Source organism: Jaculus jaculus, chromosome 2 (genome assembly GCF_020740685.1).
Source record: "Jaculus jaculus isolate mJacJac1 chromosome 2, mJacJac1.mat.Y.cur, whole genome shotgun sequence".
In the NCBI taxonomy this organism is placed as follows: domain Eukaryota; kingdom Metazoa; phylum Chordata; class Mammalia; order Rodentia; family Dipodidae; genus Jaculus; species Jaculus jaculus.
In genome coordinates, this window is record NC_059103.1 from 205,506,629 (window position 1) to 205,521,804 (window position 15,176).

Here is a 15,176-nt window from a genome sequence, read left to right on the forward strand (position 1 = left end):
TGTCACAAGAAGCCAGGAACCTTAAGGGCACATAATTCCACAGATCTTCCTCTAGTTGGCTGAGATTTAAGAGCATCACATTCTCTTTGTGCTTCAGTTTCCTCCCCTGGTAAAAGGCAGGTAGGACTTTGGAGTTATCACTTGACAGTTTTGGAGCATCAGCTCCTATGATTGGCTATGAAATACATACTTTATTCACTATTCAACACAGTCCTCCACCTCCATCTGGTCTTCCCCACCATCCCCATGACTCTGAAAGGCTGGCCCAGGGCCTGCAGCTTTCAGTGGAGTGCTGCCCCACATTGTCTCATGGCTTCTCCGATGATAGATGATATTCAGGCTCCCTGCCAGCGCTGACAGCTTTTAGGATCCTGTAACTCCGTCTCCATCTTAAGGAAAACAATTTGCAACAGCGGTGGAGTGAGTTCCACTAACCACTAGCCCAGCCAGGCATGCATGAGGAAGCATCCCAGACTGAGCCGACTCCCCTCACTGCACCACACGGTCCGGAAGTGCTCCTGCAGCCATGGCCACTTCCTACATTCAGCTGTTGTCACCATCGCTGAGCTCTTTTCACGGGGATGTCACTCCTATCCTCGCTACGTTTGCACCTTCAGCCACAGGCTCTTCTCGGGGCTCTAAGCCACAGTGACACAGGCTGCCCGGACCACGCTCCCGAGGGAAGTGCACATGGATTAAACGGCACACACCCTACAGTCTCTTGTTCTGGGGGGTGCTCTGGCCTCTCAGAGATAAGAACCTCTAGATCGCGGGGGGGAAGGGCCCAACAGTGATCCGAGAAATAGCCCCAGGAGAGTCAGCATTACTCTGCTGAGGCAGGGGACTGCTCTTGTGACCTTAGTGGTGCCCAGAGGTGAGAAGAACTATGACGTACTGACCCCGAGCATAGTCGTGGACTCTGGATTTGAGGCTGGGGTATTCTAACATGCACAGGCATTTAAGGAAGAAGTGACATCTTCACGTCTACCAAAACATAATGTCCTCTGCAAAAAGGCTGTCATACTCTGCACTGATGACACAACTGTCCCCATTTTATGAACATCTGCAGCCGACATCTCATCCTCCTCACTGCCCAAGACGGAGACTTTGGAAGAACTTTAAAGCTTTAATACCCGTGGGTCAACTACACACAGCCTTTTAGTGACTTGTGGTGACCAAAGAGCTTTGTGTGATAGTCTCTGGTCTCTGTTCTTATCCAGCCTACCCTTGTCTCTTTCCCTGAATTCCCTGTATATCCCATGCTCAAGTTCATGCAATAGCCCTGCCTCAGAACCGCCCCCCCTTTCTTCTCTTGTCCATGTGATGATTACATACCAATTTTTTATGCCACAGTATGCTCACAATGCACCTGTGGCATTTCACTTGCCTGTCTACAAGGCATTTAATGTGGGGACTCTTCCCAGACCCCCGCAGTGGCTCAGAACCATCCACTGTGCGGGTGTCTCAGGGCCTTGTGCTGCTTTTGTCTGTGTCTTTCTCCTTACCACACCATGAGGTCCTGTCTTTGCAATCAAGACCTCTGGTTGCCTGCGTGCTTCCTTTTCTGGAACACTGGGGAAGATTCTGAATGTGCTGTGACGGCCACATGTGTCCTCACTGAACCACACTGGATGGAAGTGACGATGACGGGGCTTCCTGCAATGCATAGCCCTACGCTAACTGCTGGAGTGTGTGCACACACCTCAGCTGACTCACGTGCCCTGAGAGGGCCTTCCAAGGGTTAGGACATGAGAACCTGGTCTGGGGATTCAAGGAGAAGATGTTCGCTTCACCGCCTGGGGCCTTAGCTACAGTCTTCCTTGCAGCTTACCCTCTGCTTTCCCTGCTGCAGCCCTGTGCCCACCAGGTGGATCTTCTTCAGAGCCTCAGTGCTTCCTGTTATTTCATGCTCTAGGCCCTCACACAAGCCAATTCCTCCTTCCAGAAAGAGTCCCTGAAACTCATATGTGTGGTGAATTCCTGGTGTCTTCAAACTAGCCAAGGTATTAGAAACCTTTGCCAGAGCAGCAGAAATTATGTGCTGGGGACTAGACAGATGGCTCAGCAAAAGCACTTGTTTGCAAAACCTGAGGGTCTAGGTTCAATTCCCAGTATCCAGGTAAAGGCAGATGCACAAAGTGGCACATGATTCTGAAGTTTGTTTATAGTGACACTAGGCCCTGGCATGTCTATTCTCATTCTCTCTCTCTCTCTCATTCTCTCTCTCTCTCTCTCCGTGCAAATAAATAAATAAATGAGACTATTTAGAAATGATGTGCTTGGGGCTGAAGAGATGGCTTAGCAGTTAAGGCATTCGCCTATAAAGTCAAAGGACCCAGGTTCAATTTCCCAGTACCCACATAAATATACAAGGTGGTGCATGCATCTAGAGTTTGTTTGCAGTGGCTAGACACTCTGGCACCCCCATTCTCTCTCTATCTACCTTTCTCTGAAAGAAAAAAAAGAAAGGAAGGAAGGAAGGAAAGAAGTGCTTGGAGTAGTCCTTAGCACATGGTATATCTTCAAGACGGACCCCTGAGATCTCCAAAGGTACCTGCACTGCCACACTATCCCCAATGACCAACTGGAGCAGCAGACTTTGAGTGGGACATTTATTTTCACACACACACACACACACACACACACACACACACACACAGCAAACAGGCCAGGAGATGAGGTCTCCACAGCTTTATACTCAAAGTTTATCTCTGTAAATCTGTTCCATAAACTTAACCAGATAATCTACAAAACTTTGGAGCAAGCTGAGTGAGTATAGGCTCACATTCTAGCTCAGCTCTCCAACCCCCCGGATCCTCCATTTCCTCATTTGAACAACAGATCATACCATCATCCATTTTCCTTGAATATCACATGATTTTCAAATGCTTAGTTTCTAAATATTCCCTCTTCTCCCAGAAGAGAACATTTACAAAGAAATTTATGCACACACATGCACTGTGCCCCATGTCAGAATCACACACTAACAGATCAGCTAGCTCAAGTGGAATCAGACCTTCTCTCTAGCCTGGAACACAGGACCATAGCAAACTCTCCACTACAGTGAGAAATCCCCAGCGCAGATGGGGTGTTTTGCACTTTTTAAAAATCTTTAATTACTACTATTATTATTATTATCAAAGACAGAGAGCAAGAGTGTATGACAGAGAATGAGAGAAAGAGAGAGAACTGGCTCACCAGGGACTCAAGCCACTACAATTGAACTCCAGACATGTGCGCCATCTTGTGCACATGTACGACCTTGTGCGCTTGCATCACCTTGTGCGTCTGGCTTATGTGGAACCTGGAGATTCAAACATGAGTCCCTAGGCTTCAGAGGCAAGCATCTTAACCACTAAGCAATCTCTCCAGCCCACATTTTGCACTTTTGATGACACTTTGTAAATATATATTTAAAATGTTATGTTGTGGCTGGAGGAATGGCTTAGCGGTTAAGATGCTTGCCTACAAAGCCAAAGGACCCAGATTCGATTCCCAGGACCCACATAAGCCATATGTACAAGGTGGTACATGTTTCTGGAGTTCGCTGGCAGAGTCTGTAGGCCCTAACGTACCCATTCTCTCTCTCTCTCTCTAATAAATAAATAAAATATTTTTTAAAAAATTAAAATGTTATGCTATCTAACTCTGCCATAGAACCATCTCAGGACCATTGACCGTGTCCAGAAAGATGTGTAATATTCCGTGGGTTTGTTTTGTGTTTTTGCAGATGCATCAAGTCTCAGTAACACAAATGTTTAGCAAAAATAGAAGCATTATAAACATCACCCAGTGGCATTTTTGCTTTGATTTGAACATCTGCAACCACATTTAACATTTATATATCCAAGCTCTATTTATCCACAAATTTAACATTTTTAAATTGATGATATTTAAGGATTGCAAGTGTGGGATGGGGAAGAATCACTTTAATTATTCTCTGCTGCTAAGGATGCAGCTAACTGAGGCCAATTAGGCAGTGTAAGTCTACAGTTTTAAAATACATATTTCCACAACATAAAAATTCCTTGTTGGAGACTCAACCCAGGAAACTATTTTAGACTTCTTAAGGGGCTCTGGGCATCCAGGTGTTCATTCACCCTGGTATTTTTATTATGATGAGGACCCATAGAAAATGAGATGTCCCAAAGCAGAGGAATATTAGCAGAGCAGTGGAATATAGTGACAACCATCACTCTTAGCACTGCACTGTCCTCGGCTGTTTTGGTCATTGCGACACTGTGAGCTGGACATGGAAGGGACTCAGTAACCTTTGAGTTGAAGCAGTTCTGGGGACAATGGAACGAGCTGGGTTTCAGTCATCTATGACCCCTGTAAGTAGTCCCTTACCATGCTCTGTAAGTAATTCTAATAAACTCACTGCTTCACCAAGACAGTTTTGGTGTACTCATCCTTTGGTCTGTCATTTGTGCCTTACCTGGGGTAAAGACTTGTGTTTGTGTCATCCCAGGGGAAAAGGTTGGCTGTGATACTTGGCACCCAATGTAGTGCATGACAAAAGTAAAGATGATTTGCGGGGAGCAATTACATGGTCCTGGTAATGGGTAGCAAGGTGATGTCCCTTGTGGTGGTAGTGGTGGTTGCATGGATTTTTTCTATAGATAGTAAGTCATGTAACCAAAGCTGCTCCTCAGGTAGAAGAGGGTGGGGGAATGCCAGGGTGGCCATCGTTCTGTATGTGGTATACAGTAGCCTGTACACTTGGTGAGTGGGACTATGAGGATGCCCTGAAAACTGTGGAAGATTAGAGGAGGTGTTGAAGTCCCCGAGTGTGGAACATAAGGGACTAGAATGTTGTCAAGCTGGGGCAGAGGTAGGCTGGCCGTTGTCATGGGTAATACAGCTGAGGCAGAGACGGTAGCACAGAAGGAACTTGTTTGCATGAAAATGACAAGGAGAGAGAAAGAGGCACATCTCTAGAATCTTCCACACTAACCTCTGATTGAGCAGGAAAACTGGATGAAAGAGAACATGAGATAGAGGTGTTGGTTGATTGTCTCTTATGACTGGAAAGCCAAAAGTTAGACAAAGCACAGGTCAGATCCACACCGAAAACCCCTGGGAAGCCATGGGAGAAGTCTGATAGTGAGGGGAGGGAGTGAGATAAGAGTGAGAGACGATACCCCTCAGATCTGACCTTTAACTCCAAGAAAGGGACAGTCTGTGATTTGGCATATAGATGTGGGGACTACTGACAGACCAATTCGAGAAACCATGACAGTCAGTGGGATTCTGCCTCTGGACTGCTGTAGTTAGGAAGATTTTATGTAAGCAGTGGAAGAAACAGCCGCAGCCTGGCTTGGTGAGGCTGTGGGACATGGATGCAGATGGTCAGTCTGCAAGCCATAGAGACTAAGAGACTTAGTAATGTGACTACGCACTCATCCCTCCTGATAACAAAAGCTGCATAGCCTGAGGAGATCTGAAGGAAATCAGTCCCAGATGGACTGACTCATCAGAGCCATGAGGGACCCTTGGTTATCACCAACTGAGTTCCCCATGAACACCTGGGACTGGAAGACAATAGAGGAAAGACAGGCTTTACTGAGGGAGCTAGGAATGAGAGATGCAATGTTTGATGCCCAGTTTACTAGACACAATAGAGCTGTGTTCATGGAAAAATTGAAAAAAATAATTCATCAGGGACGACAGGACTGGTACGGGACTTCAGTGAATTTGCTAAGTCCGTGGTGGGACATGATCTCTGTGAGGTGGGGAGTCTGTAGTGGGACATGATCTCTGTGAGGTAGGGGAGTCTGTGGTGGGGCATGATCTCTGTGAGGTGGGGGAGTCCGTGGCAGGACATGATCTCTGTGAGGTAGGGGAGTCTGTGGTGGGACATGATCTCTGTGAGGTGGCGGAGTCCATGGGGAACATGATCTCTGTAAGGTGGGGAAGTCCATGGTGGGACATGATCTCTGCAAGGTGGGGGATTCCGTGGTGGGACATGATCTCTGTGAGGTGGGGGAGTCTGTGGTGGGGCATGATCTCTGTGAGGTGGGGGAGTCCGTGGCAGGACATGATCTCTGTGAGGTAGGGGAGTCTGTGGTGGGACATGATCTCTGTGAGGTGGCGGAGTCCATGGGGAACATGATCTCTGTAAGGTGGGGAAGTCCATGGTGGGACATGATCTCTGCAAGGTGGGGGATTCCGTGGTGGGACATGATCTCTGTGAGGTAGGGGAGTCCATGGGGGACATGATCTCTGTAAGGTGGGGGAGTCCATGGGGAACATGATCTCTGTAAGGTGGGGGAGTCCATGGGGGACATGATCTCTGTGAGGTAGGGGAGTCCATGGGGAACATGATCTCTGTGAGGTAGGGGAGTCCATGGTGGGACATGATCTCTGTGAGGTGGGGGAGTCCATGAGGGACATGATCTCTGTGAGGTAGGGGAGTCCATGGTGGGACATGATCTCTGTGAGGTGGGGGAGTCCATGGGGAACATGATCTCTGTAAGGTGGGGGAGTCCATGGGGGACATGATCTCTGTGAGGTAGGGGAGTCCATGGTGGGACATGATCTCTGTGAGGTGGGGGAGTCCATGAGGGACATGATCTCTGTGAGGTAGGACAGTCCGTGGTGGGGTGAGATTACAGGGAAAATTAAAGGGTTAGAAAGGCTAGATATCATTTGCCCAGCTCAACAGCACTCTCCAATAGTCTAATGTGGCCAGTAAAGAAGCCAGATGGCGTATGAGGAAGGACTCTCCAATGGAGCTGCTTGCTAGTGATGCAGTGGGGTCCAGAGGTGCAGCTTCTGTGAGGCTTCACCTAGGCTGAGGGACTCTCTGAGTAAAGCAGACACGGGAGATTGTCATCCAGGTCGGGATGAAACTTCTTGTGGTGTGGCTGCATTTGAGTCATCTATTGCTCCTGTATTCAACCCCTTATCCTGCTCTGTAAGAAACCCCAGTAAACTCACTGATTTGCCAAAACTGGTTTTGGTGTAATCATCCTTTGGTCTGTCATTTGCGCCCTATCTGGGATGAAGATGTGTGTTCCTGTTAACCAGGGGAAAGGTTTTCCTGCACCACACATACATGATAAATATGTGATCTCCAAAGCCCACTATTTTAATGGTGTGAAATCCACTGATGACTCGAGTTGTAGACATTTTTATAGTTGCAGCCAACAGCCTTGGTTTTAAATAACTCCCTCCCACATGAGCTACATGCAGCTGTTTAGTTAGGGCCATGGAGACAGTTGTCTAAGGCTCCTCAGACATCATGTCACAGGCCAGGAACTAACACTGCATGACCCCTCATCTTAGTGGCATCTGGAGCCCAGGCTGAGGACAGCAGAAGGCCCAAGAGACCCACCCCAAGCTGGCATGATATCCTGACTCCAGGAACCAGCCCAAGAGTGATTGAGGTGGGTCAAAAGAAGTAGAAGCCTGTGTTGACTGACTTTCTGAACATAGGCCTGAGCTTCAGCCTCCTGTGTCACCCTCACTGTGCCTAGCAACTGTGAGCCCCAACTGTCTTTTACCAATAAGCCTTTCATGTTTTCGCCATGATGCCACTGTCATGCCTTTGCCTGGGAGTGTTTCAGATGAGAAGAGCACCAGGATCAAGCCCCCTCTGCTCTCAGGAGCTGTATGCAATGATGTGTCTATGAGGCAGACTCCTCCTCTGAGGACACACTGCGGGCATCTGCCCCCAACACACAACTTAACACATGCACAGTCCATGGGAGCTGGAGTTCACGGGTATGATGGTGTCCTGCCTTGCAAGCCAAGCCACTGCACAGAAGCCATGGAAAGGTGGAAGCCAGGAGAAGGAAGAAGAAGTCATGTTTCCTGAGAAAGAGGAAACAGATAATGAACTTACCCTTCTCTGTGAGGAGAGGCACAGCAGTCGAAGGGCAGAAGCTGGGAGTGTCACCCTTTGCGTCTGAAATAAAGAAAAGGCTATGTTTTTACCCTGCTTAGTCTGCCCCTGAATCTTCGCAACTGAAGGTTCAGGGCAGAGGTCCAGGATGGTGATGTAGAAGCTGAGCTCTGCAGCAGGCCACACAGCCTGTACCAGTCAGGGTAGGCCAGCTTATGTAGCCATGCCAAATAGCCTCAACTCTCAGCAGCTCCTACAGCACAGGACCACCTCTTCTTTGACCCTGTTCTAGCACGGGGGGGGGGGGGGTGCTGGACCACTGCTCTCTGACTTCCTCTCTTGTGGTCCTAGCCCAGGAGGCATCCACCTTGGCCCAGGCTCCGGCCATCCCTACACATGGCAAAGAAGCCACAGTGTACTTCAGTCCTGCTTTGACTACGTCCATCCAGAAGTGATATGGGTTATCTTAACCCTCATGTCATGAGTCACTGGAGAGAGGTCAGGGTAAGGGAGTATGACCTCCCATGCTCCAGAGAACAATGAACCAGAATATGTTGCTGCATTGTCACCTCCTAACTATGAACCTGAGAAAGGCACCTAGCTGCTCCAGGCCTCAGTTTCCCCATCCTCACAATGGAGATAGCACTCTCTACTTCCAGGGTTCCTGTAAAATTGTAGGAGATGTCCTAATGTGACATCTGCCCCTGAGCTGGACCTAAGAGCTCAGCTAATGACAATGATAATTGAAGAAAAGAAGGTTTATATTTGGACATGATCTATACAGAGCAGCCTTGTCTCCACACAGCCTCAGCATTAAAGCAGAGATGGTGTAAACAGCAATGAGAAGTCATAGCCTGTGGATGATACAGGAGTCCAAGTAATCCCCTTCCTTCCCCTCTCTTCCTCTCCCCTCCCTTCTCCTCCCTTCCACTTCCCTTCCAAGTCCACATTCTTCAAAGCCCTCTCATTATTTCCTTTTCCAATGGCCCAAACCACAATTTCTTGTTCACTGGAAACAACAGGCAAGAATGACCAGTAGTCAAGGGCAGGAACCCCAGTGCCTAAGGCCCAGTACAAGATTAGCTTGGCCTTCCCCACTCTCTATGTATGTTTTTTTTTTTTAAATTATTTATTTGAAAGAGAAAGAGAGGCAGATAGAGAGAAAGACAGAATGGGCATGGCAGGGCCTTTAGCCACTGCAAACAAACTCCAGATGCATGCGCCCCCTTGTGCATCTGGCTTACATGGGTCCTGGGGAATCGAACCAGGATCCTTAGGCTTCACAGGCAAAGGCCTTAACCACTAAGCCATTTCACCATCCCTGTGTCTGGTTTTGAACAAACCACTTTCTCTCTGTCTTCAGAAGCTAACAGTACATATCTTTGGGTTGTGAGGTTTATACGACCTGATAGTCTATAGTTTTTGGCATACAGTAAGCCCTTAATATATGTTGAGCATTTTTCACTCATAATATTGACCAATCATAGTAGTTCATTCCTGTCATTATCCTTTGTCCCCCAGGTCAGAGTCCTGCTCCAGTCTGATGGTAAACTTCCAGATGGGTGAGCTCACATTCCTGTCTTCTGCCTCCTTAGCTTTGGTCAGGTGTACAGAACTGTGAGAGACACAAGTTACCCTGTGGGTGATGTTTCTGTGATAGCCACCTAAACCAAGCTAGGACATTCAGCTGCCCAGAATGCTAGAACTTTCAGCTGCATCGTTTCCTGATTGGCTCAGCTTGCATAGAAGCCCCTCTGAATTCATCATTCTCCAATGTTGCCCGGTAGGCATTAGGACCTCCTCAGGGCTTGGCAACCACTGGTAAGAAAGTTGGGACTCTGCAGGTTGGAGTGGGCCTGAGACCCAGCACTTCTGACCAGTTCCCAGGCAGTGCTGAGGTCCAGAGATATATTTGAGGACCATCCATCTGAAGCCTCTGCCACCTCGCATTCTGTGAGCGCCTCCTGGAACACCCACAGCCGCAGATAACGTCCCCCTGCTCCACCGCAGTTCCAGCCACCCTGCTTTATTGTTGCTTTGTTGTCACTCATCTGCTCCAACGTCTCCCCTCCCTGGAAGAGTCTCAGAATAAGTTCGTGAGAGTGAAAGCTTCTGAGGAAAATTTGCCTACATTGAAGGCATTCAAATACCCATGTCCGTACCCTGTCATTCTGCCCTAGAAATCGATGCCCAGTTCACAAGGGAAACATACGTGTGAGTCTAAGGGGAAGCTGGAGACAGCGAGAGCATTTGACACTATGAGAACAGGTGAGTGGGACAGGCTGCTTGTGCGCACTGCTTCTCCCCTCCACCCTCTGCAAGCTGGCAGTGGGAAATCAGCTGTGGTCTGTGGAATGTAGACTTCAGGGAAAATGGCAAGCACTTAACACACAATTAAATATTAAGAAATGTCTTCATCTTACTTCCTGGCAGAGAGTTCCTTAAACCCTTGTCATTTCCTGACACATGGGAGAAATGAAGCAGTTTTTTGGTTTTTTTTTTTTTTTGAGAAAAACTCCTAAGTAGGAACCTCTGGAGCCATGACTATATGGCTTGTTATGTTAGTGAGATGACTAGTGGCTAGGAGACTTCAGGAACTTTCAGGATGAGACTTAGTTGTCACAAAGACCAAGGCATGAATAGAGAACTGGGACTTATATCCCAGCCCCAACCTCCAGGGAGAGCGGAGAGGCTGAAGACAGAGTCCCACTCACCAGTGACCAATGATGTGACCAGTTATGCCTGCACAACAGAACCCTTGCAGAAGTGCCGCAGGAGGCTGGATTGTGAGAGGTTCAGAGTCCCAAGCTTTGGGAATAAAAGCTCCCATTCCACCTTGGCCAGGGGTAAGCAGGAATCAGAGCAGGCACTACCCAGCTTGTAAGAGAAAGGAACAAGCCATGTGGACAAGTGCTAGAGTACTGGCCAAAGCGAGGGCCACTCAGTGAGTGGGGGGCTGAGTTATCAGGGGGGTGCGAGTAACCACAAAGACCAGGCTGTGTTGCAATTACTTCTCCATGCATGCGGGACTATTGGCACAGGCCAAAGCACAGTGAGAAGAGCCACTCTGGGCACTTCCTCTCTAGGTTTTGCCCCTGTAACTAGAACTGCTACAGGTTTCCAGGGCACTCTGCTAGAAGCAGAGTGGAACTAGGAGGCTGTAGCTGTCATTTTAAGAAGTCACAGTTGACTCTGTGAACAAGGCCATGCTCTGTCCCGCCGTAGGCCATTTGTGCCTGCAGACAGGAGGACTGGCCCCTTCCTTCTCTAAAGCAGAGGCTACCAGGACCTGTGTCTGTCCTCCTGGAAGCCCTGGGCTCCTGATGCTACTGACTTAAGCAGCGCCATGCACTGCACATTCACCGGGTCCTCTGGATGCCAGGGATGTTCCCTGAATGGGTCTTGCTGCCAGGAAGGGCCACAAACAGTTCACTTGCACACACAGACTTAGCTTGGGTCTCTGCAGTTCTGTGCTAAGATCCATCAGACTTGGCGTGCCCCGGAGGACAGCAGTGTTGGGAGGCACATCACCACAGGCTCTTTGGAGCTCCCCCCCACCCCACCGTGGTGATACCGTGCTCTGGGCTGGTGCCTTTGCCTCCTGGACACTGGGATCTCAGCTCCATGCTGCGCTCTGAGCACAGTGTGGGTAAAGATACTGAGTCGAAATGGTTGGTGTACAGGTTTCTCCGCCAAGGCTATGAGGTCTGTGAGGTGGGTATCTACCTTCCTGGTCTCTATTCTAGCACTGCCATGGGTAGCAGCTCCACGGCTCTCCCATCCTCAGCTCTTGCACCTCAAGTGAGCTTGTTCCTGGAGTCTCTTCAGCCTTATCCCTGGAGAACAGAATTCCTTTCTTCCCTTTCCTACTCTGGAGACCCGCTTTTCTATATCTAGTAGATTCTGCCAAAGCAACATATCTGCATGGCTGTGATTCAGTTTTCAGGTCACAAAGAAAGAGTGCATGTCCTTGGAGAATTGTGGGATAGGAAGGGCACCACTTCACCTCACAGCAGGTACACACTGATGCAACCGACGTGACCAACACACTCAGAGCAGTGTCTGTCAGACAGCAAGTGCTGAGGAAGGGACATTTCCTTTCATGTCTGCAACAACGGCTGAGAGATTACAGACCTTCTCCCTCAGAGCTCCTCGGTGTAGGTGATGTCTCATGAGCGAGGGCCAACAGAGAGGTGGCAGTTACAAGCACCTTCACACACACTTCATGGCTGAGACCCACTGAGTGCCTCTCTAGGGTGGAGCCTTCCCTACCATGATGCATGCAGTTGGCTGATACAAAGACAAGGATAGGAAGAGAGGTGACCCCTTGTATGCTTATGTGCTGGGAAATCCCAATAGACGCTGAGGTGGTTATGTCCACTAGAGAAAATGGAGCCCAAGGCCAAATGAACGTGCAGAGCCAAGATTGTGAGTACAATTTAAATATGAGCCAAAAGTTGGCTTAGTGCTGGTCACCAGGCCCATTGGGAGAAGAGTGACCGAGCCAGTCTCCTCCTGTGAGACTCTTTTCCTGTGTTGAGGTCTCAGGAGAAAGCCATCAGGAGGGTCTTATGCCTTGCCCACCCCCTGTGATGAGGACCACTTATCCTGCTCTGTGGATAGTTCTGCCACACCTCATCAGCAGACCCCTGATAGCCGGCCCTCCTTCCTTTGTTCTGAAGTGGGACACGTAGGACCACTCACACCGGAACGTCCGCAGCCGTATGTACAACAAGGCATTTCTTACTCAGGGGCCATGGAGGGCGGGTGAGACACTAACACCATGGGAGCACGTTTTCTTCCCCTTTCCTTGCACTCAGACACCAGAGTCAAGTAGCACACAGCCTGCCTGTGTGAACCAGTTCATACCAGGGGTCCAGGAGACTGCAGAAGGTCACCCCTGAGCACCTCTAACTCTCCCTAGACTGTGAAGTTGCAGAGGTCAGGAGACAGGATCATTCATACTCAGACCTGGGCCCCAGCTCTCACGATCATTTACCTGCTGGGTAACCATAGACAAGTGAATCAACCTCTCTTGGCCTCCAGCTCCTTATTGGACATGGGTGTGAGGATTTAATGGGATCCAGCTTCCAACACACTTGACTTCTGTCTTTTCGGGCATAGAAAGAGCCTTCTGAACAGAAGCCAACACTATCACATCAGAGGCCTCGGGCCACTGTTGTTGAATGACAGCCCTGCTGTGAGTTTTCATTTCCTGCCCTGTGGCTTCTGGTCAGAACCACCAAGTCCCCAGCCCGAGCCCACAGAGCATGCGCTGGAGGACACTGGCTGTCTGGGCAGTCAGATGAAAAGACACAAAAGGACTGGAATGTGCTGGGACACCTTGGCTTATTTTTCCTGCCAACTCCTGTCGAGATGTTGTAACGATCTGGCCTGATTTCTACCACATTTCTGAACAAATGAATTACTGCTCAAGCGTCTTTCTGTCCAACTCTTGCATGAGTCCAGAGAAGACGGAAAATGGCATTTTTCAGATGTTGGGAGGGTAAGGAGGTGAGAGGGCCTCTGAAGCTGCCATTGGGTATCTGTCAGGCCCATGGTCCTAGGTGAGCATGCTCATCTCCTGCAGGGCCTGAGGCAGAGCCCAGGGCAACTCTGCATGGGATATCCCTAATACAACCCCACATATCCTCTCCTCTGGGGCCTATGAGATGAAGCCCATGGCAGCTCTGTGTGCAACACCCCCTAGTTTCTACACAGAGGCTATTTCATTATACAATTCTGATCTTGTTCTAAAATAGTTCAAGATGCCAAAAGAAAAGAAAAGCCAACAGAGTGACTTCAAGTCACAGGATGTGGAAGGTGGCCACCAGCCTGGAAATGATTAGCTCCAAAGCAACCTGCCATGAAGTCAAGGAACACACAGGCCGCTGAGCAAGGTCAAGGTCAGGAAGTCTTCCTTAGCTGGGCCTTTAGGCTCAAGCGTGGGTCTAACCAGAAGCCTCTCCACAAAGCGCCGCTTCGCTGGTTTGTGAGGCTTCTTGAGCTGGTCAGTCAGCTGTGCGCTAGTCCCTGGAGTCTAGGAAATATCTAGACATTTTGATATCAGCTCCCTAGAGAAACTACCAGGAGATATCCTAAGGATGGGGTTGAGGGGCACTTGGGAGTTATTGGACTTGAGCTTGCAACCTAACAATGCTTCTTTTTTTTTAAATTTTTTTTTTTTTTTTTTTGAGAGCGACAGACACAGAGAGAAAGACAGATAGAGGGAGAGAGAGAGAATGGGCACGCCAGGGCTTCCAGCCTCTGCAAACGAACTCCAGATGCATGCGCCCCCTTGTGCATCTGGCTAACGTGGGACCTGGGGAACCGAGCCTCGAACCGGGGTCCTTAGGCTTCACAGGCAAGCGCTTAACCGCTAAGCCATCTCTCCAGCCCAACAATGCTTCTTATTAGCCTGGTTTTTCCAGTATCTTCCACTCTTGGCTTCACTTGTCACCAATAAAAATGGAAGAAGTGATGCTTACTCCATGAGGCACATGAGGACAAAGTGGCATGGCCCATGTACACCTAACATGTGTCCAACATCCAGCAGACACAAGAATAATGCCAGTTTTCCAGTCACAGCCTACTTTGGGCAGAGAGACATGGGAGTAGTATAAAGAATATAAAAATTTAGGCTATGGGACTCTGTCACACTCACCTTTACTTGACTATAGTTTCTGGGGAAGGGTCAAGAAGGGTCAGCACTGTTCACATTCACTCTGAGATGGAGGTAGAGAGGATGCAAGGTATGGGACATGTTGGGACACACTCCAGCCTTGCTGACTCCTCTTGAGACAACCTTCTGGGCCTGGGACATCTTTATAAATTTGCTTCTGGGACACAGGCAGATAGACCGTCTCCTCTAGTTTCCATGCCGTCACATACTATGGTGTCTCAGTCACTTGCATGGCTGACAGAGTCTGAGAAGAGGCGTGAGTCTCCTAAAGTCCAGCCTGACCAGTGGCATAGTTGGGAGGATGCACACATCTCCTCAGGTAGGTCCAGTTGTGTCCTCAACACACTATGAAGAACATTTCTTCATCCCTTCACTGACTCCCCATTGAGCTCCTCAAATGCGCCTGGATGCGTACCGTACCTGCCTTAAGCGCATCTGCCTTCAAGTCACACAGGTCATCTCTGCTCTATCCTGAAGTCTTAAGTCAGGTGTGTCCACAGCACACTGGCTGCCTCACTCCTTCCCTGATACCGCCATGCACCACTCATCCTAACCACTGAGAGTGAGGACGCCAAGAGCGCACAGCTGAGCAGACCTCTGCTGACCCTACCTGTCCAGCAATAGTACCTTAACATCACCTCCCCT

The 15,176-nt window shown here is 49.1% G+C and overlaps 1 protein-coding gene across 1 annotated transcript in view; it reads right to left on the reverse strand.

Annotated features, from left to right (window-relative positions):
* Positions 1 to 15,176, reverse strand: part of Tg (thyroglobulin) — a 226,295-nt gene that overhangs the window by 115,744 nt on the left and 95,375 nt on the right. Inside the window, exon 35 of the mRNA XM_004656332.2 lies at positions 7,850 to 7,912. Within this exon, the coding sequence (XP_004656389.2) occupies positions 7,850 to 7,912 (63 nt within the window). The remainder of the gene's footprint in view (positions 1 to 7,849; positions 7,913 to 15,176) is intronic.